The sequence below is a fragment of the Zalophus californianus genome, chromosome 16, assembly GCF_009762305.2.
Source record: "Zalophus californianus isolate mZalCal1 chromosome 16, mZalCal1.pri.v2, whole genome shotgun sequence".
Lineage (NCBI taxonomy): Eukaryota > Metazoa > Chordata > Mammalia > Carnivora > Otariidae > Zalophus > Zalophus californianus.
In genome coordinates, this window is record NC_045610.1 from 4,307,413 (window position 1) to 4,328,609 (window position 21,197).

The 21,197-nt window shown below is 46.8% G+C and overlaps 1 protein-coding gene across 1 annotated transcript; it reads right to left on the reverse strand.

The window, feature by feature from the left end:
- GSG1L2 (GSG1 like 2) lies at positions 1-18,479 on the reverse strand. Its single transcript, XM_035724408.1, has 5 exons — positions 18,170-18,479; positions 9,946-9,993; positions 8,714-8,866; positions 6,840-6,951; positions 1-259 (listed from the first exon to the last, which is right to left on the reverse strand). Exons 1-5 carry the CDS (start codon positions 18,477-18,479, stop codon positions 1-3), a joined length of 882 nt encoding a protein of 293 aa, XP_035580301.1.
- Between the last annotated feature and the right edge of the window lie 2,718 nt (positions 18,480-21,197).

The following is a 21,197-nucleotide window of genomic DNA, read 5'->3' on the forward strand; positions in this document are numbered from 1 at the left end:
TTAGCACATGGACACTTTGCCTGGGTCACTTGGTGGCAGGTGCTCTGACACACTCACGAGGGCATGTCCGTCAGGGCTGGGAGCAGCTTTTGTTTCCCAAACACTTTCCAAAGCCTTGGGTTCCGGGAAGTTTTGTTGAGAGTGCCGACTGCCCTTCTGTATCCTCTGCTTCTCTATGAACTCCCAGCGGGCTGCTGTGTATCTGTTCATGGCTATGACCGACACAGCCATGCAGAGGGCAAAGGAACCCCACGCGAGGCTGTCAACAAAAGGCACAGTTAGGAAGGAGCAGGAAAGAGGCTGTGGTTCCAGGGTTTCCTGCTGGTGGTCAGTCTGGTGAAAAACCAGCTCCTCTTTCCACCCAGTTTGGACCTGGACTTTGGATCACAAGTTTCAGAGACCAGCCAATAGTGTCGCTGTAGCCCAGTGGTTAAGAGAACGGACTTTGGGGTCATTGTGCTAAGTTTGCACTGTGGGTTTGCACCTATCTCTTATGAGCTATGCACCCTTGAGCTGGTGACTTCATCTCTCTGGATCAGGTTCATCATCTGCAAAACTTGACTAATAGTAACAGCACACACAGGGTGGTTGTGAGGAATTCAATGAACTAATGCTGGGAAGTACTCAGCATAGTATCTGCTAACATAACAGTGTTGCTTTTAGTTGCAGTGGTGGTTGGCTCTAACCCAGGGTACGACATTGGTGTTGTTACTTTCTGTCTCTACCCTCTGGAAGCCTGTTGCATTCTGATATGATGATCTATACTTTTCACCTTCTACAGAACCCAGTGGAATGGTTGCTGAGAAAGAACCTCTGCCAGCTGGCATTTGTGTGTTTTCAGGGGGTGAAATTCCCAGGTAAAATAGAAGTCCCCTTATCCAATTACCTACAAAGAAACCTACCCATAACTAATTTCTAAACCCACTCTAGAGCTTCCAATCATCCTTAAATATAACTTGACATCAAAGATACCAACATCTCAATCACAAGAGGAAAGTCGGAAAGAACTCGAATACATGGAGGCTAAAGAGCATCCTACTAAAGAATGAATGGGTCAACCAGGAAATTAAAGAAGAATTAAAAAAATTCATGGAAACCAATGAAAATGAAAACACAACTGTTCAAAATCTCTGGGATACAGCAAAGGCAGTCCTGAGAGGAAAGTATATAGCAATACAAGCCTTTCTCAAGAAACAAGAAAGGTCTCAAATACACAACCTAACCCTACACCTAAAGGAGCTGGAGAAAGAATAGCAAATAAAGCCTAAACCCAGCAGGAGAAGAGAAATCATAAAGATCAGAGCAGAAATCAATGAAATAGAAACCAAAAGAACAGTAGAACAGATCCACGAAACTAGGAGCTGGTTCTTTGAAAGAATTAACAAGATTGATCAACCCCTGGCCAGACTGATCAAAAAGAAAAGAGAAATGACCCAAATCAACAAAATCATGAACGAAAGAGGAGAGATCACAACCAACACCAAAGAAATACAAACAATTATAAGAACCTATTATGAGCAACTCTATGCCAGCAAATTAGATAACCTGGAAGAAATGGGTGCATTCCTAGAGATGTATCAACTACCAAAATTGAACCAGGAAGAAATAGAAAGCCTGAACAGACCTATAACCACTAAGGAAATTAAAGCAGTCATCCAAAATCTCCCAACAAACAAAAGCCCAGGGCCAGATGGCTTCCCAGGGGAATTCTATCAGACATTTAAAGAAGAATTAATACCTATTCTCCTGAAACTGTTCCAAAAAATAGAAATGGAAGGAAAACTTCCGAACTCATTTTATGAGGCCACCATTACCTTGATCCCAAAACCAGACAAAGATCCCATCAAAAAGGAGAATTACAGACCAATATCCTTGATGAACATGGATGCAAAAATTCTCACCAAAAATACTAGCCAATAGGATCCAACAGTACATTAAAAGGATTATTCACCACGACCAAGTGGGATTTATCCCTGGGCTGCAAGGCTGGTTCAACATCCGCAAATCAATCAACGTGATACAATACATTAACAAAAGAAAGAACAAGAATCATATGATCCTCTCAATAGATGCAGAAAAAGCATTTGACAAAGTACAGCATCCTTTCTTGCTCAAAACTCTTCAGAGTATAGGGATAGAGGGTACATACGTCAATATCATAAAAGCCATCTATGAAAAACCTACAGCGAATATCATTCTCAATGGGGAAAAGCTGAGAGCTTTTCCCCTAAGGTCAGGAACGCGGCAGGGATGTCCACTCTCACCACTGCTATTCAACATAGTGTTAGAAGTCCTAGCCACAGCAATCAGACAACAAAAAGAAATCAAAGGCATCCAAATCGGCAAAGAGGAAGTCAAACTCTCACTCTTTGCAGATGATATGATACTGTATGTGGAAAACCCAAAAGACTCCACCCCAAAACTGCTAGAACTCATACAGGAATTCAGTCAAGTAGCAGGCTATAAAATCAATGCACAGAAATCAGTGGCATTCCTATACACCAACAACAAGACAGAAGAGAGACAAATCAAGGAGTCGATCCCATTTACAATTGCACCCAAAACCATAAGATACCTAGGAATAAATTTAACCAAAGAGGCAAAGGATCTGTACTCAGAAAACTAGAAAATACTCAGGAAAGAAATTGAAGAAGACACAAAGAAATGGAAAAACGTTCCATGCTCATGGATTGGAAGAACAAACATTGTGAAGATGTCAGTGCTACCTAGAGCAATCTACACATTCAATGCAATCCCCATCAAAATACCATCCACCTTTTTCAAAGAAATGGAACAAATAATCCTAAAATTTGTATGGCACCAGAAGAGACCCCGAATAGCCAGAGGAATCTTGAAAAAGAAAAGCAAAGCCGGCGGCATCACAATTCCGGACTTCCAGCTCTATTACAAAGCTGTCATCATCAAGACAGTATGGTACTGGCACAAAAACAGACACATAGATCAATGGAACAGAATCGAGAGCCCAGAAATGGACCCTCAACTCTATGGTCAACTCATCTTTGACAAAGCAGGAAAGAATGTCCAATGGCAAAAAGACAGTCTCTTCAACAAATGGTGTTGGGAAAATTGGACAGCCACATGCAGAAGAATGAAACTGGACCACTTCCTTACACCACACACAAAAATAGACTCCAGTGGTTGAAAGACCTAAACGTGAGACAGGAGTCCATCAAAATCCTAAAGGAGAACACAGGCAGCAACCTCTTCCACCTCAGCCACAGCAACTTCTTCCTAGAAACATCGCCAAAGGCAAGGGAAGCCAGGGCAAAAATGAACTATTGGGATTTCATCAAGATAAAAAGCTTTTGCACAGCAAAAGAAACAGTCCACAAAACCAAAAGACAACCGACAGAATGGGAGAAAATATTTGCAAATGACATATCAGATAAAGGGCTAGTATCCAAAATCTATAAAGAACTTATCAAACTCCACACCCAAAGAACAAATAATCCAATCAAGAATTGGGCAGAAGACATGAACAGACATTTCTCCAAAGAAGACATCCAAATGGCCAACAGACACATGAAAAAGTGCTCCACATCGCTCGGCATCAGGGAAATCCAAATCAAAACCTCAATGAGATACCACCTCACACCCGTCAGAATGGCTAAAATCAACAAGTCAGGAAACAACAGATGTTGGCGGGGATGTGGAGAAAGGGGAACCTTCCTACACTGTTGGTGGGAATGCAAGCTGGTGCAACCCCTCTGGAAAACAGTATGGGGGTTCCTCAAACAGTTGAAAATAGAGCTACCATATGATCCAGCAATTGCACTACTGGGTATTTACCACAAAGATACAAATGTAGGGATCCGAAGGGTACGTGCACCCCAATGTTTATAGCAGCAATGTCCACAACAGCCAAACTGTGGAAAGAGCCAAGATGTCCATCGACAGATGAATGGATAAAGAAGATGTGGTATATATATTCAATGGAATATTATGCAGCCATCAAAAGGAATGAGATCTTGCCATTTGCAACGACGTGGATGGAACTGGAGGGTGTTATGCTGAGTGAAATAAGTCAATCAGAGAAAGACATGTATCATATGACCTCACTGATATGAGGAATTCTTAATCTCAGGAAACAAACTGAGGGTTGCTGGAGTGGTGGGGGGGTGGGAGGGATGGGGTGGCTGGGTGATAGACATTGGGGAGACATTGGGGTGATAGACATATGGTGAGCACTGTGAATTGTACAAGACTGATGAATCACGGATTTGTACTTCTGAAACAAATAATGCAATATATGTTAAGAAAAAAAAGAAGAAGATAGCAGGAGGGGAAGAATGAAGGGGAGTAAGTCGGAGGGGGAGACGAACCATGAGAGACGATGGACTCTGAAAAACAAACTGAGGGTTCTAGAGGGGAAGGGGGTGGGGGGATGGGTTAGCCTGGTGGTGGGTATTAAAGAGGGCACGTTCTGCGTGGAGCACTGGGTGTTATGCACAAACAATGAATCATGGAACACTACGTCAAAAACTAATGATGTAATGTATGGTGATTAACATAACAATAAAAATTTATTTAAAAAAAAAGATACTAACATCTAGAGGAAAGGTCCAACAGTGGGGGGGAATCTAAAGAAAAGAGATAGCACAAGGAACAGAAGAAAACAGCAACCAGAAGAAAACCCTTTGATCACTACCTACAGAGAGATATGAAAGATGCTGCATGAACAAGGCAAGCTCAGAATATATGAAAAAGAAACAACTAGAAAACAAGAAAGACCTTTTGGAAATTCAAGTAAGATCCAACAATAATTCAATAGGAAAGTTAGATGACAAAGAGAGGAACATTTTCAGAAAAGATTACAAAAAGAAGGAGCTAGAAAATGTGAGGGATACGATGACATCTAGATGATTAATCCAAGAGTCTCGATATTGAACTAACAAGAAGTTTCTAAAGAGAACAGAAAGCTAAGGAATGGAAATAATCAATGAAATAATAACAGAAAAAATCCCCAGAATTCTAGGACATGAATATTCAGATTGAAGGACCCATCAAACACAGGAAAGAAGAATGAAAGTGAATGAAAGATTTCCCCTCCGAGGTGCATTATCCTGACATTTCTTAACACCAGTAATAAAGAGTAGAAAACACCAGCTTACCTATAACAGAACATGAATCAGAAGAGTATGGAAATCTTCCCAGAATCAGTAAGTTCTAGAAGGAAATGGAACCACACCTTCACATTTTTCAGGGAAAATGATTTTCAACAAAGGATTCTACACTCTGCCAAACTATCAATCAAATATGGAGCATTGAATAAGTACCTTTCCAAATATGCCAGAAATAAAATAATTTCTCCCTCACTGGGGGATGTGCCCCCACAAAATGTGAATGCAAACTAAGTAAGATAATGATATGGGACCTAGGAAACAGCTCTCCAGTACAAAAGAGTGGCAAAGGGAAGTGTCATGTGGCACGCCTCAGAATAGCCATCCCGAGTGGAGAGAAAGATGGGGGGCTTTGGTGGGGTTAGAGGAGTGGAACAGGGAGAGACAGAAGTGAGAGATTGCTATGTTTATGCTATTTGATTTTTTTAAAAGATTTTATATTTAAGCAATCTCTGCACCCAATATGGGGCTCAAACTCACGTCCCCAAGATCAAGAGTTGCATGCTCTACATACTGAGCCACCCAGGTGCCCCCTGTTTAATACTCTTTGATTTTTAAAAACTATTTGCATCTATTTCTTTGATTAAGAGTTAAGTAATTACAAGTAATTGGAAATGAAACAAAATGATATTGGAAAGAAGTAGACCATTCTACAGACTCCTTTGATGTTTGGGATCTACTTCAACCCACAGCATCAATTGGCCATAGTTGTTGGCCCACCTGACATTGATCTGAGCTTTAGTGCAGCTGCGTTCTCCACTGTGTGCAGCACCGGTGACGTCACCTCAGAAACAATGATGTCTGGAAGGAGGCAACTAAAGTGACACACAGGTCAAGGGAATGCTGTGATGCTACAAAGAAATGTTTGTAAAAAACAAATAACTTCTTCAGGCTGGGACACAAACTGAGAAGAGTACAAAATCTATTAAATCATGGAGGTAACCGTATCACGGACATGTTCACCAAACCCTAGAATGGCAACATGAGGGAGTAAACCTAGAATGTGTTATTTGTTTTACAAAGAGAAAAGTAACATAAGAGATTGTTATACAGGATGAAAATTACGTGTGTGTGTGTGTGTGTGTGTGTGTGTGTGTGTGTGTATGTATAAAACTGCAGCACAAGAGGGCACATTCTGCATGGAGCACTGGGTGTTACGAACAAACAATGAATCATGGAACACTACACCAAAACAAATGATGTAATATATGGCGATTAACATAACAATAAAAAATTAAAAAAAAAACTGCAGCAGTACTTTGGATATCCATATCAAAAAGAACCGCTGTGATCTTATATGGCATGGCTGAGTCTTTCCATTAAGAGACAGAACTTTTATGTCCTGGCTTTGTCCATTAGAAACTGGGGCTGGGTCTCCCAACACTGAAGTATTTACTAAGCATTATTACTCGGGACTTTCCCCCCAAGCTGTGTTTAAGAATGGAAGAACATCAGTGTCTCTGTGGCTTGAGGACTTAACTCTGGGTCAAAGATTTTACCAAACCTAATCTCTTTAAATGCCTATGAATGCATGAGACAAGTATCATCCCTTCACAGAGGAGAGAGCGGGGCTACAGAATGGTTAAGAAATTCATCCAAAGTCAGGTGGCGGAATGATGGCCAAGGTCCGTAGTCCTACAAAATCTGTGTGCATCCCTGACAGCCCATCAGGACTTGAGCGCCACGGCCAGAACTCACCAGTAGGACCAGCCATAGTCCCACGTCTGAGGCTTCCAATCTTCTGGTCCAAGGTTCACAGTGATTTGAAAAATGGTTGTGTACATCATGTGGGCCACCATGCTGAGAACCCCTGCATAAGGAGAGCTCTGTGAGCCAGAGTTAAGAATGGAGTTTCTCTACCTTATGTGAGTTGGATGAAAGAAAGCCAGAAGCATCCTGCTTGAGTCCTTTCAAGCCTTCATGTTTCACATACGCACTAATTCCTTATTTTCATGAATTCGCACAGTGGCCAGGTCATTCCTCCCATGACCAACTCTCCCCAGTCTATAATACCCCTGTCTCCCTATGCTCAGAGGCTCCGATGTTCCATTCTCTTTCCCAGCACAGATGAGGGGTCCTTGAGCTACATTTGACCTAACGCCACATTCTACAGTCTTCTATCATGTTCTTTTTCAGGTGGATGATTTGCTAAGGCTTCAACACTGGGATACTTTAGATAAAAATCTGAGTGTGTTCTGGCCACACTAGACTCACGTGGCAGTAATCAGGAGGAACAGAAATCAGCTGCCAATGGGATTTTCTTTCCTTTGTAAGTGTCTTGGTTTTTTTGCCTGCAGACCCCCGAAGACTTTTTTTCCCATAGGTTTGGAGGATATGTTGAGGATTTGAGTGCACTGTGTCTGTTTTTCCAGGTACTTGGAGGGAGCTTTCTATACACAGAGTTTGGTCTTCTGTTCAAGAAAGCTTTCTTGAATTTTACTTTTAAACCCTAGTTTCATTGTTTTGTCTTTCTTTTTGCAGGGACTCTAATTACACATATGGTGTTTTAATTTAATAAATGTATGGCAACTGGCGGCCAGTTAGGGATTGGCTTCAGGGGCCCGAATAGAAACAGTTTTAATTGGTGGGGGCAATTATATGTTAATAGGGCTGGCTAAAGTCCTTGTGATGTAAATCCTCAAACATTTTACCTGACATTGTGTTCGCAGTCAAAACTGATCAGACATCCAGAAAGAAGCCTACTGTCATGATCCTGGGGGGCCCTCGGGGATGCCAGAACCTGGGGAAATCTCCAAGCGTCCATGGGCAGGCTCTTTGCTATGAAGATCCATAAATTTGATTTTATCATCCTATTCACTGATGATAAGGCTTGGGAAAGACGCCTGACACTTATCAAGCACAGAAGTGAGCTCCCAGTTGGGCTGATGCACTATTAACAGAGCTTCAATATCGGACAGAGAATCGAAGGAAGTCATTTGTTTGGGGTTCTTCTCTTGATGGAAAGGCCAACTCAGGAGACCAAATGAAGTTGCTCTAAAAGTTGCTTGGAGGACACAGAAACCGCCCCCCCCCCCAAAAGGGTGTTCTTCATTCTTATATGTACACCAAACTTGGATGATGATTTTTAACAAGTGACCATTTCTTGCATTCTTACTACATACTAGGTGCATTCTTACCTAGTCATCACCATAGTCTTTTGAGAGAGCTGGCTCAGAGAGGTTGAGTGACTTGCCTGGGGTCACACAGCCATTAGGTAGCAGGGATTTGAATCCAGGCAGAATTTTTCATGCATAACCACTCTACTAAATTAGGCAATTTCTGTTCTCAGAGCCAGTGTATCTCCTTCCCAGAGTTGTGATAAAGACACAGTAAGACATTTTATTCTCCAAGCCTCATGCCTACCCCGTGTCTTTTCATCAGTCACCCAAAGCATCATTGCTTTCCCCCCAACGGGGTTAACTCAGTGACTTCTTCGGTAGACCAGCCAGCTGTCTTGATGAACTGGCCATCGACAGAAAAGAGCCAGCCTGCACTTTGGCTGAAGCTCTGTCCCTCCGACTGGGGCAGGGTGTGGGGAGTCAGCCTGTCTGAATACTGCCGTGGGCAAGTACCTGCGAGCACCATGAGGATGGCCACAGATGCGTCCACTCTGAGCAAGTGGAACCCAGAGCCACGATAACTCACTCTGGAGCCCAGGAGGATGGCACTTGTCAACAACAGAAGGATATTCAGGATTTCGGCCCCAATGGACAACCACAGAACACCTGCAAAAATGTGAGAATGTCAGAGATGCTGAGCATTGGGAATTCAGAAGTACCGCCATGTCTAGCCCTTTGATTTAGTTCACTTCTAAAACAAAAGAAATACATAAAAAATTAAAAATAAAAACCAAACACCAAGGGGTAAAAAAAAAAAAACCCACAGCTACGTCTGTTGAATCTGGAAAGTTGGCAGTCACAGAGGGCTCCTTGGGGTTGAGAGAGGATTGTGTAAATATTGTCCTTTGCTGGGAGGGAAAAGAAATAGAATAAGAGTCTGATGCGAAGACATAGAGATGCTGGGGGGCTTTATTCTCTAGCTCCAAAGCTAATGAGTTGTTTAGATTTCACCAGAAGACTTTATCTTTGTCTTTTTTTAAAAAAGATACCACGCTTAAACAAGAGGACAGAGATGTGTGAGAGTTTAAGAGCCCTGGTTAGAGATCCCAAAACCTTGTTTGTTTCTATGTGAGCCAATTATTTGCCCTCTGGAGGGGATCCCACCTGCAGCTCCAAGGAACTGTGTTGGGGGTGGGTGCGAGTGGGTCAGGAGGAGAGGGAGGGAAGCTAATGTTTCTGGAAGTCCTCCAGTAGAGCAAGCTAGGTGCTGGGGACCCAGCAGTGGAGGAAACAGGCGTGATGCCTGCCTTCACAAAACCTTTATTCCTGCTGGGGAAACAGATACGGAGAAAGTCATCACGGATTTGATGAGTGTTATGTTGGACAAAGTGCTGTAGTTAGTGGTGGCTGGAGCTCATCTCTTCTCAGCCCTGCATCTACCTTGTGTTGGTAGTTTGCAGTGAGCCATGGCGGGAGTATTCATACTCTGGGAAACAGCTAACACTACGCATCGGGGCTTCCCGCCGGCAGAATGGGTGGTTTGACATTTCCCAGCACCATGGACTATAGGGCACGTGGAGAGAGCCAGCAGTTCTAACTTTTGGATTTGACTTTGTGGTAAAACCATAAATAACTCTCTCATCTTTTCTGGCGTCCCCACAAAAACAATAAAGGTTATCCAAATTGTGGACAGAAAAAATTATCCAAATTGTGGCTGGTGGACAGAACATGAGTAAGGTATTTACCTTGTTCTTCAGCTGGTATTATACTCTGGAAACTCCTACACTTTTCACCTAGAACCCAAGGAGAATATAGTCGTAAGTAGGAGTAGCTGTGACAATTAGCGACAGACTGTGTTACTGTCTATCCCGGGTCCTGTTGAACAAGGATTGGGGAACATGGCAGATTGCTTTATTGTTCATAGATGTGTAGTGCCCCCCCCCCCCCCGCCAGCCACCCCACAGGAGCATGATTCAATCCCATCCCATCCTGTGAGTCCAGGCTTGGCCATATGACTTTCTTTGGCCACTGAATAGGGAGCTGCTGTGAGATGGGTCACTTCTGGTCAGAAGCTTTAAGAGCCAACGGACTGCCCACTGGTTCTTGTTTCCCTGCCTCTGCGATCACAGAAGCACACGTCTGGATGGAATCTCTATCAGCCTGGGTCCCTGAATTGCTGTGGGGAGGACTCACTCCTTGCCGACCTGAAAAATCCACACAGAATGAACTAGGAATGAATTTGTGGACTTAAACCACTGGGATTTGGGGGTTGTTCGTTACTGCAGCATAATCTAGCCCATCTGGACTGATACTGCGAGCCTGAGACCAGGGGTTCTCAACTTCCCCAACAGCATCCATTATGGTGTGAGCCTCAGATAGTTTGTTTCCAGTTAGAGGGAAAGTAACAAATTTGGTACTGATTTTTTTAAAAATGAATTAGAGCAGGGGCGCCTGGGTGGCTCAGTCGGTTAAGCATCCAACTCTTGATTTCGGCTCAGGTCATGATCTCAGCATCTTCCTGGGCTGCCAGGAACTAAAACAGGGCAAGGCAGGGCACAGATCATTGACTCTTCAAAGGAATGGTTCTCTTGTCCCTAAAACAGGTTCAGTAGTCCCTGCAGTAGCCTCTCTTTGAAGATTTAATGACATAGCACGGCACTGAAATCCCACTGAAATAAATGACTTCCGCCCGGGCCCTATTTGCATGTGACTAGCACACATCATTATTAATTATAATAGACTCTAAGTACCCTGAGGGCCAGGATCACAGCACCTGCCTTTGCTGGAAGTTTTCAGGGACAGAAATAAGCTCAGGGGAGCATCTTTCGACGGTGGAGATCACTTCTCTTTCGGAGGAGAGAAAATCCCAGATAAGTCCCCTATTCCAAGAGCCTACTGTGGCTCCCTATTCCTCCAGCACTGAGTCAGAATTCCTCTTCTTTTATGGCCAGCCTCCTCTACCTGTCCTCCCAACACTGAGCTCTTCCCTTGGCTTCACTTTCCACCCTGGTCAGGCTCACGCGGGAAGGATCCTATGCATGAGCAGGTGCACACTCATGGCAGTGCTTGTCTAAAGACCATAATCCTTGAGATTTGCTGTGCTTGTCCTCATGCAACTCCAAGTGCCCTGGGGCCTCATTGCTTTGCACGTCTCCAGTGCACTCTGCTGGGCTAGAGGAGAAAGAGGAACAAAGCCTGGGTTTATGATACAGCCATTTGCTTGAGCCGCCCTGTTGGGATACTTTCTCACCTGTCACATAACCATCCACAACAAACATTTTACACAGCTGGGGGTGAGGACGACAGCCTTGGGGACCCATCTGCTGATCTAAAGCCACAGGGGCCTCTTCAGCTTTTTAATTAAGTCAACTTTGGATTGAGGCGATGGGTCCGTTATCCTCGCAGATTCTGTGATTTTGGGCAGTGCCTGTGATGTTATGGTCACAGTCCCCCAAATTTGTCCACGTCCCCCTGGTTCTACCAAGGAGGCCCCCACAGCATGGGGGGACATCTCTACATTCACACGCTGCTCTCAGAGAGATTTCCTACTGTAAACCTTGCTCTCTCATACAAGTCCTCCAATGAGAAAGTTTGCAAGTATTTGGTGAACTGCCTGACACTTTTTTTTTTTTTTTTTGGAGTGTTTCATTATCCATAAAGGCAAGTACCCATAGCCTTTGACAGATTTGGAGGCCAGGCTCAGACAGGTTGGTAGAGTCAGAATCGGAAACCGGGCTCTCCCACCTGAGACCCCGTATCCTTTTGCGTAGCACCACCTGCTGTCTTTCTACATAATTCGTGGGGGAGTCATCGTCTATGTTGCCTTCCCAAGAGGCCTGCCCTTTGTCACAGGAATAAAGAGGGGGCCCGGTACAGAACGAGGGGCGGGGCAGAGAGAAAGGGGAGCCAGCCAAGGAGATTAGGAGAATTCACCAAAGCTCTGAAGTCTGATGTCAGCCTGGGCAAAGAGTCAGGCCATAGTGAGCCCCTGATTAATTTGAATCCTCAGAAATGGTGTTCCTTTTGAATGAGGCCAGCAGGATTAAAAGGAAAAATCTTCATAAATCCTACGAAGCCAGAGAGGCGGGTGTTACATAGCTCGGCGGCAAGGGCTTCACCAGCCAAGTGGGGCGACAAGCCAGCTTGGGACACGGTGGCCAGGTCCCCAGCGCTGGGCTCTCCCATCCCTGCCGGCTCATCCTCCACTCCTACCCCCCGTGGGGTGCCCAGGCCCCTCTGTCCTTGACCTTTTGGGAGTTTAGCAGAACAGTGAAGAATTGGAAACCAGCACATTTTGTTGACTCATTGCTTCGTCATTTCAGAGGAGGGAATCAGGGGCGCCGCCCCCCTTGAAAGACACCCTGGCAACAGGAACAGGGATAGGTGGCTTGAGCAGGGGATGTCCCCAGATCGCACTCCAGGCAAGGACTCCCTGGAGGGCCAGTTTTTTTTGTTGTTGTTGTTGTTGGTTTTTTTTTGTTTGTTTGTTTGTTTTTTAAAGATTTTATTTATTTATTTGACACACAGAGAGAGATAGCGAGAGAGAGAGAGAGAGAGAGAGAGGGAGAGAGAGGGAGAGAGCACAAGCAGGGGGAGCGGCAGGCAGAGGGAGAAGCAGGCTTCCTGCATGAGCAGGGAGCCCGATGTGGGGCTCGATCCCAGGACCCTGGGATCATGACCTGAGCTGAAGGCAGCGGTTTAACCAACTGAGCCACCCAGGTGCCCCTGGAGGGTCAGCTTTTGCAGGGAGGGAGATGAAGCTGATTCAGAAGGAAAATATCCATGAGACCTCATGGTGCCACAGAGCTGGGGGTGGTTGGGCTTCCCGAGGCCCCTTTCCTGGGCTTATTTGGATCAAGGGGCACTCTCTCCAGGCTGGAGTGCTTACTGGTAGGTCTCCTGAGCAGCCCACGCCCCTTCTGACCCTCTCTCCGAGCACCATTTGGGTGCCTTCCTATTCACCTCCAGCTATAATCCTTTTCTTTCAGGTACCCCGAATCTCCCAGGCACTTGTGATAAATTACACTAAGAGCAGATGTTTGTGTGGAGTGATCTTTAACTGGGGGCCCCAGGCTATATTCTGCTGCAGACGTACTTTCTCGGGCCGATGCAATATTTTCAAGATACTTTTTTTTTAAGATTATTCATTAATTTATTTATTTGAGAGAGAGAGAGAGATTGAGTGGGGGGGAGGGTCAGGGAGAGAGAGAGAATCCGAAGCAGACGCCCTGCTGAGTATGGAGCCTGATGTGGGGCTGGATCCCATGACTGCAAGATCATGAGCTGAGCTGAAACCAAGAGTCAGAGGTTCAACCGACTGAGCCACCCAGGTCCCCCTTCAAGATACTTTAAAACTGGGAATTTTCACATGGAAATACAAATATCTTACTTCCCTTGAGAAATCAGAGGTTCTGACAACACCGAGCACTTAAGTCCATGTGGCCATAAAGCTGAGCTGAGCAAGGGGCTGCCTCCTTGAGCTGGGGATGAGGTGTCAAGGTCATTGGCATTCCCTGACGGCCTTGCTCCATTCGCTTCTGTTACCACCTTCTGTGGGCATTGGTTTCGACCTGTGATGAATATCTTCTGTTTTATTCTCTTGTATGTTTGCTATTACTTTAGTTATTATTTAATAAAAACTTAATTCTAAACTTTTTGCTCTGGGGCTATCTTGTAACCTGTGAGGGTGATCACGTTTCTCTTAAAGGAAAAAAAAAAGGTGTTCTGGAGACGATGTCCTCCTCTTGGTTTTTAATAAAGTGATGACAATATTTAGAGACTGTGGTTTACCCAGACAACTTTATTATAATAGGAAACATATTAAAATGTGAGCAGGGACGCCCGGGTGGCTCAGTTGGTTGGGCGTCTGCCTTCAGCTCGGGTCATGATCCCAGTGCCCTGGGATCGAGTCCCACATCGGGCTCCTTGCTCAGCAGGGAGCCTGCTTCTCCCTCTGCCTGCAGCTCCCCCTGCTTGTACCCTTGCTAACTCTCTCGCCCATGCTCTCTCTCTCTCTAACAAATAAATAAAATCTAAAAAAAAAAAAAATGTGAGCAGAGGTTTCTTGGATTGATGGACACAAATGTACGTATTGGCAATTATAAGACAATTGCCTTTCAATTAAGTTTTGGGCATGTTTGGCGGGGGGAACGGGGAGTCTGGGTTAAGAAATCTGAGCTCTATGTCTTGCTCTACCAGAATCTAACTGTTCAGTCTTCAAGGGGGCACTTTTGCCTCTAGATCTTGATTTTCCCATCTACAAAATGCACCTATTGTTTTAGGTAAGTCTTTAACAAAGAATGTTCCTCCGAGCAGACTCTTTCTCCGGTGTCAACTGATTTTGGGAAACCCTGGGATATGTAATACATAGTAAACAGTCTTCTTTATTGTGAGACTTCTTAGAAATTTTAATATGTTAATGTGCATTGCGAATTTTCAAGAAGAAAATGTAATATGCAACACTACATTTTTTTACATTTTACATTTACATTACAACAATTTTTTTTGACGGTCGAGAAAATTTTATTTAATTTTTACAAAAAACATCTCAAAAGGCATCTCTCGGGGGGGGTCATCTTTGAGAAAATCCAGCAAAGCACTGGTTAAAGTCTTTTTCTGGCCTGACATCAAGTGTATAAGATGCACATAAATCCGAAAGGGGTTAAGAATGACACTCTTTACTTCTACTTGGCTTTGTGCATGAAGCACTGAGAACCTCAACCCTCCTTAGAATTCAGCCTGTGCTCCTGACAATATATTTAAAAACCTTTTAGTGGTGTGATCCATGAGAAGGCGGTGTGTGTGTATGTGTGTGTGTGTGTGTGTGTGTGTGTGTGTGTGTGTGTGTTAGTAAACACACTCTGCATTAGCAGAAGTGCCAAGGAGACTCCTGGTCTCTAGAGGAAGAAGTTTGAAAGACCCTCACACAGCCATTGGCCCCTGTTTTAGGTCGAGAAGGCCCCCTCCCCCGACCTGGTAATAGTTTTTTATCAGAAAGCTCAGGGACAGTTTATATCATCTATCTGCACAGTGTTTGTGTGAATATGTCAGGCATGTGCCATATGCCAGTAGACAGTTTGCACCTGCTTCCAGCCCTGCCTGAAGCCCCTAGCTTTGACATCATTTAAGAGATGAGGCTTCCAGTCCCTGAAAAGCCCAGACTTCCCTTGAGTCCAACCCCTGCAGAATCCTTTCTCCCAGTTCCCTGGTCATTGGGGAAGCAGCTCCCAACTGTCTAATTTTCTAATTCCTGCCCTCAGGTTCAGGTTCCACTGTGGCCCAACCTCCCCTAACATTACAGAAGCTTCTAATTTTCTTCAGTTAGGTTTTTCTTTCCAGGGAACATCGTCTTGCTCAGTTCCTTGTCCTGGAGTGACCGTGACCTTGTGTTGCAGGGGAGGAGAAGCTGCCTCAGGTGACACTGAAGAGCCATGTGAGTTAAATTCTTCCACCCTGCCTTGTGTTCTAATGCAAATACCAGAACTGTTCTGCCTCAGAACTTTGCTCACTCTGTCCTGTCTGCCTGGAATAGCCTCAACCCTAATCTCCATCTATTAAAATCATAGTCCTGCTTGGAGGTCTGGGTACCGTGACCACCTCCTTTATGAAGACTTCGCCGTGCCCAGAGCTGTAAGGAACTTCTCCGTTCTTTCTATTCCCATATCATAGGTCAATCTTTGTGATAACCATTATCATCTTTTTCCTTGTTTTAGTTTCATCTCAGGTCTCACCACTGTGGCTCACTCGCCTTTCTATCCTTCCATTCTCCTAGCACATTCTTGCTGTGCTTAACAAGGAAATGGCTTTTAGCAAATTTATTCCATGCTGCTTTGAGTGCCCTCTTTCCAGAGGGCTTTGCTATATCCTGGGTCATGTTTCTCTGACTTTGGTGTGTGTCTTAATCACCAGGGGAGCTTATTAGAAATATAGATAACACCAGATGGAAAGGAGAGCTGAGAGGAATAAAAAGCAATTGCTATGAGGATGAGAAAAGAAAAGGCAAATAGGAACTCCAGGAAAAGCAAAAAGCTGTACAAGAAATTTAATGTAATGATAGCACCTCTTTGATTCTGTGATGAACAATATTATTTATTATTTGTTTATTGATTTATTAGGAAGATGGCAGAACAGGTGTGGGATGTAGTGGTATGAGAAATTTAGCCTTATCTATTATGGCAGGAACTCAATAAATAACGTCTTACATGAAGACAGCACATGGTTTTTGAAACATGGAAGCAAATACCAGAAGAAACAACTAAGCTAAAAGTGGTTTCCTTGAAGGGTGGGCCTAGGTTATGAAGCTGGAGGGCAGCAGGGGACTGTTGGTTTTCCTTATAAGCGTTTCAAAATGACTTTTATCTCTTATCCATGTGTAAATATTACCTTGGTTAAACATATTTTTTTTAAAAAAGGACTTGTAGATTTCTAGACCCCATCCAAGACCTACTGAATCAGGATCTCCAGGGCTGGGCACCTGGATTTGTACTAACTTCCTGGGCGACTATCATGCACAGCAAACATTTGATAGCCCGTGTGATGCTCACATGCAGCTCTGGAAATTGAAGTAGGCAGTCCTCAGATGGGGACTTGGAAGGGGAGTGGACGTCTCCAAGCAACTTGCCTATGGAAACTGCATAGTTTCCAAACTGAAAATCTGAGACTGCCTTTGGTGCCCTCCAGAATGCGGGATCATGAGCCTCCTGCGCCTGTTTGTGGGGGTAGAGAGAGCGGACTTATAGGAAGATAGCTGCACTCCCCAGAGGACAGGGGTAGGGACGTGCTTCTGGTAGGCTTAGCTCTAGGTGCTGTGGCAGTGTATGCGCCACACTTAAAGCAAAGGCCATACGCACTGACTGGGACATGAAAAAGAATAAGACTAGGCCCTGCCCTTCTGTGGCCCCCACTGGGACAGGATGGAGGGGGTAAGCAGCATATCAGAGGGTTCCTACTTGGAGTCTTTTACTTAGACCTCAGGAATAAACCACTAATGTTACGAGGATGGGAAAAGGCAGTTAGAAACTCCAGGGAAAGTAAAAAGCCGGTCAAGAGATTTAACGTGTTAAGCCCAAGATCAAGAGAGAAATGGGGATGGGGGGGTCTCTCCTTTCCACTTTGAGGGGTGTGCTTTCTTAGCAGGAAGGGAAGAGCATCCTGGCCCCAAGCATGGGCTTGGGTTTGCAGCCAGGCTACCTGACACTGGGGAGTCCAGGTCCTCCTTCCTCTGTTCCTTAGGTGGTAAAAAAATAAATTTTTTTCCCTGATATATAAGAGCTCCAAATACCAACCCTTCCCCTCCCTCTGCTCTCTCGTCTCTCCCCCTCCCCCATTTCCCTCACCACCATTCTGCCAAACCCATAGAAGCTCAAAAGATCAGAGCTTCGTAATAATACGGTGAGAAAGGGGTTGGGCTTACCAGCCATGTGACCTGAAACTCGGAGCCTCAGTTTCCTCATTTGTGAGCCGAGGAAACAATACTACTCTGCAGGGTTATTTCAAGGGTTTCCAGAGACAAAGGTCTAGCTTGTTAAGGAATCTTACTTCTGGTAGCTGCTCCACAGAGGGGGTTCCCTTCCCACCGATGATGATAAAAGTCAGTTTTCTAAGAGAACCTGCCATTCCAAGACCCCCTTAAAAGTGCAAAGGCGCAGTTTAGAGTCGGACGGGGCCACTTCAGGTTCTCTAGGGATCGGGTGACAGTAGCAAATGGTAAAAGCGAGTGTTTATTAACACATTGCAGCAAGCACTGTTGCAAGACCGTGAACACAGTCATTCAATCTTTATAATGACTCTGGGTCACGAGTACCACTATCCTTCCTATTTTACAGCCGAGAAAACAGGCTCAGAGAGGTGAAGAAGCTTGCCCAAGGACACAGAGGCAGTCGGTGGCCGAGCTGGGACTCAGAGCCAGGTAGCGCGGCTCCAAAATTCCTGCACCTGTCACCCACCCCCGTCCCCTGCGGCCGTGCTCACCTGTGCTGCCGAGGCTCTCCTCACAGGACTGCCAGAGCCCCACGTGGAACCTGCACTGGATGAACTTGTCGTCCCCCGTCTCCCAAATGTACTGGACAGCCTGGCTCCCGTTGTCCCTCCTGCCACCGCTGCCGTGGCCCCCGCTGAAGTGAATGCAGTGCAGCCTGCCCGGCTGGTCCCGGCACAGAGGCTTTGCCACCCTCCGGGTCCCCTCGCACCAGTGGGTGCTGACCATGGCGGCAAGGGAGAAGGCCAGGGCGAGGCAGACAGGGAGGAGGGTCAGCACCTGCTGCCGCCCGGCCCTGTCCATGGCTGGAGGAGGTGTGGTGGCGTCAGGATGAGCAGCGGGCCCCCTCCCTGCCTCCGGATGCTACCCGCCCCTCTCAGCCCTGCCATCTGGCACCCTTACAGGCTTCTCTCACGTCCCCCAGGGGGGGGATCCTGGGTGCCCCCCAGTGTGTGGCATCTGTGGCCTGAGAAGCCACAGGAGAGAGCACAGAGTGGGGACAGGTTCCCATCAGCAGAGCCGGCCCTTCAGTCCTCCCCAGGGAGTGGGTGCTCAGGAGGAGGTTGGCTCTCTGGTTTTGTCTTTTTCAACCTGGGGTAAAATATACAGGGGACGAAATTTACCCTGGTGACCATTTTTCACACTCACATTATTGTGCATCCCATCTCTAGACCTCTTCATCTCGTGACACTGGACCTCTGCCCCAGTGAACACTTACTCCCCATCCCCACCTCCAGCCCGGGCACCTGCCACTCTATTTCCTGTCCCTGTGAATGTGGCTGCACCTGGGACCTCCCGGGAGTGGGGTCATGCAGTATTGTCTCTTTGCAACTGGCTTATTTCACTCAGCGTAATGTCCTCGAGGCTCACCCGTGTTGTAGCGGGTGTCAGAATTCCTTTCCTTTTTTAATGCTCAGTAGCCTCTCATTGTGCGGATAGACCACATTTTGTGCATTCATTCCCCTGTCCGCAGACACTCAGATTGCTTCCACCTTTTGGCTCTTGCGGAGGGCGCTGGTGCTTGACTGAAGACCCAGGGCGTTTGGGCAGGTGTCTGGGTGAGCCCGCCCCACCCTTGTCTTCCCCATTCATCAGGGTCCTCAGTGTTGGGTGCCAGAAATGCGGAATCTCACAGCCCACACAGCCTGTTCCCTGCCCAGCCCTACAGAGACAGGGACCGCCAAGGACAACGTCCTGTTTTGGGGATTGAGAGACTCGAGGTGCGGGCGGTCTGGCCCAGGACCGAAGTGCTGTGCCGAGCAGGGATGGGGTGGGCAGCACACACCCCGCAGGGTGCAGCATTCAGCACTGTCCTGGGGCCTCAAAAGCTGGCAGGCACAGCCCTTGGCGCCCTCACTCCTGCCCTCGCCGAGGGGGCCCTCCGGGAGTGGTGACACAGAGGAGACTACAGTCGCTTCTTGGGCAGAGAACATTGATGCAGGATCGAGGGCAGGAAGAGTGTCACAGAAGATTCCACGTGGCATCGGAAACACAGAGGTCCTAGACACTGCATGTTGGCACTCCCTGACGACCCCCAGATGCACCTGCAGACATAATGGAGAATCACTGGACGGGGCAGGTAGGAGAGAAGGGCGGTGCCCTGTGGGTCACTCTGACTCTCTACGTCCTGCTGGCGCAGGCAGGGGGACATGTCCTGCGAGCCCTGTGTTTGCAGGCTTGACCACTGGTCTTGTGGGAAGAGGATTTATCACGTCTTATCACTAGATGGCATCTGTCCAACAGCGGGGAGGTCCTGGGTGGCCCTAATCCCTCTCCCTTCAGAAAAAGAATGCTTTTGAGAATAAGTTCAGAGAGATTTGCTAGAATATTCTTACCGGACACTCATTTCCTTTGCCAGTGTGCAGCCTGGAAGACAGAGTTGTTAACGTGTGGTTCCAGAATGGCTTTCCAGCCGTAAGGAAAGGATCGGAGCATCGTTGGGCGCTCTTCGGCCTGCTGTCCCAGAGAAGACCACATTGATTCCAGAGGTCCTACTATTGCCTTAGTCCATTTTCGGGGTCTTGGTTCACTATGAGCATTTGGCCGCTAAGGTTTAAAATCTTGCCACGTGGGGATCTTAAGATTTCCAAGGATTTCTAGGAAGCGATGCTTACTTGTTTTTCCCTCACCGGTCAGAATTCATTCACTCAGATAAGTCAGTGAAGATGAGCGCCTCTGTCCGACCGGAATGGAGAGAAAAACAAAACTAACCTAAATGCCAACAGGGTCTTCTTGTCTCTTGCCCACCTGTGTCTCAGCTGATCCTCCCGGGTCTCTGGTCTGGAGGCCGGGAAGCTTGGCCGTGGAGAGGTGGGGCCAGAAGGGCCGAGCAGAGGTTTTCAGAGACCCCGCGAGGGGCCCGCTGGAGAAAAGGAACATCCGTGGGGAGTTAAGGGAAGATCAGCACCTGACCAGGTAGCCGCGTCGGGTGATGCTGGGTCTCCCGGCCCCGCCATTTACTGCTCTGTGGCCGTGGCCCAGCACCCTAACCTCTCTGCGCCTCATTTTCCCAGCTGTCGGGTGGAGAAATCCTCACACCCTCACCGGGTTGTTGGCGAGGACCCACGAAGCAGGTGGTCGTCGGCTGAAAGATTCTGCGCATGCGCACGCGGTGAGCCGGCACAAAGAGGCTCGTTAGCAAGCGCTGGTGGGGCTTTGCGTGCAAGCCTGGGCCGGGTGGGCCGGGCGGCACAAGGGGGCCATCCGGAGGTGTGTTTGACTTTCCCGCACGTCGTTTGGCTCTCCAGTAGATGGGACCTGAGTCCTGATTGGGGTTTTGCCTCAGGGCCTGGGTCAGAAGTTGCTTTCTCCCTCGAACTGTTTGCATAGACAGCCCCCCCGCCACACACACACCCCCACCGAGGAGACCCTGCCCTTGGGGCCTTCGTCAGAAACGTGCCCCCTCGCCAAGACGCCCACCGCACAACTGGCCCGAGGCCCATCCTTTTAGCCAGTTGTTGCTCAGCGGCTGGAACCCCGAGGCTCTGGCCCGCGGGCCTCGTGCACGGAGCAGGGCTTCGC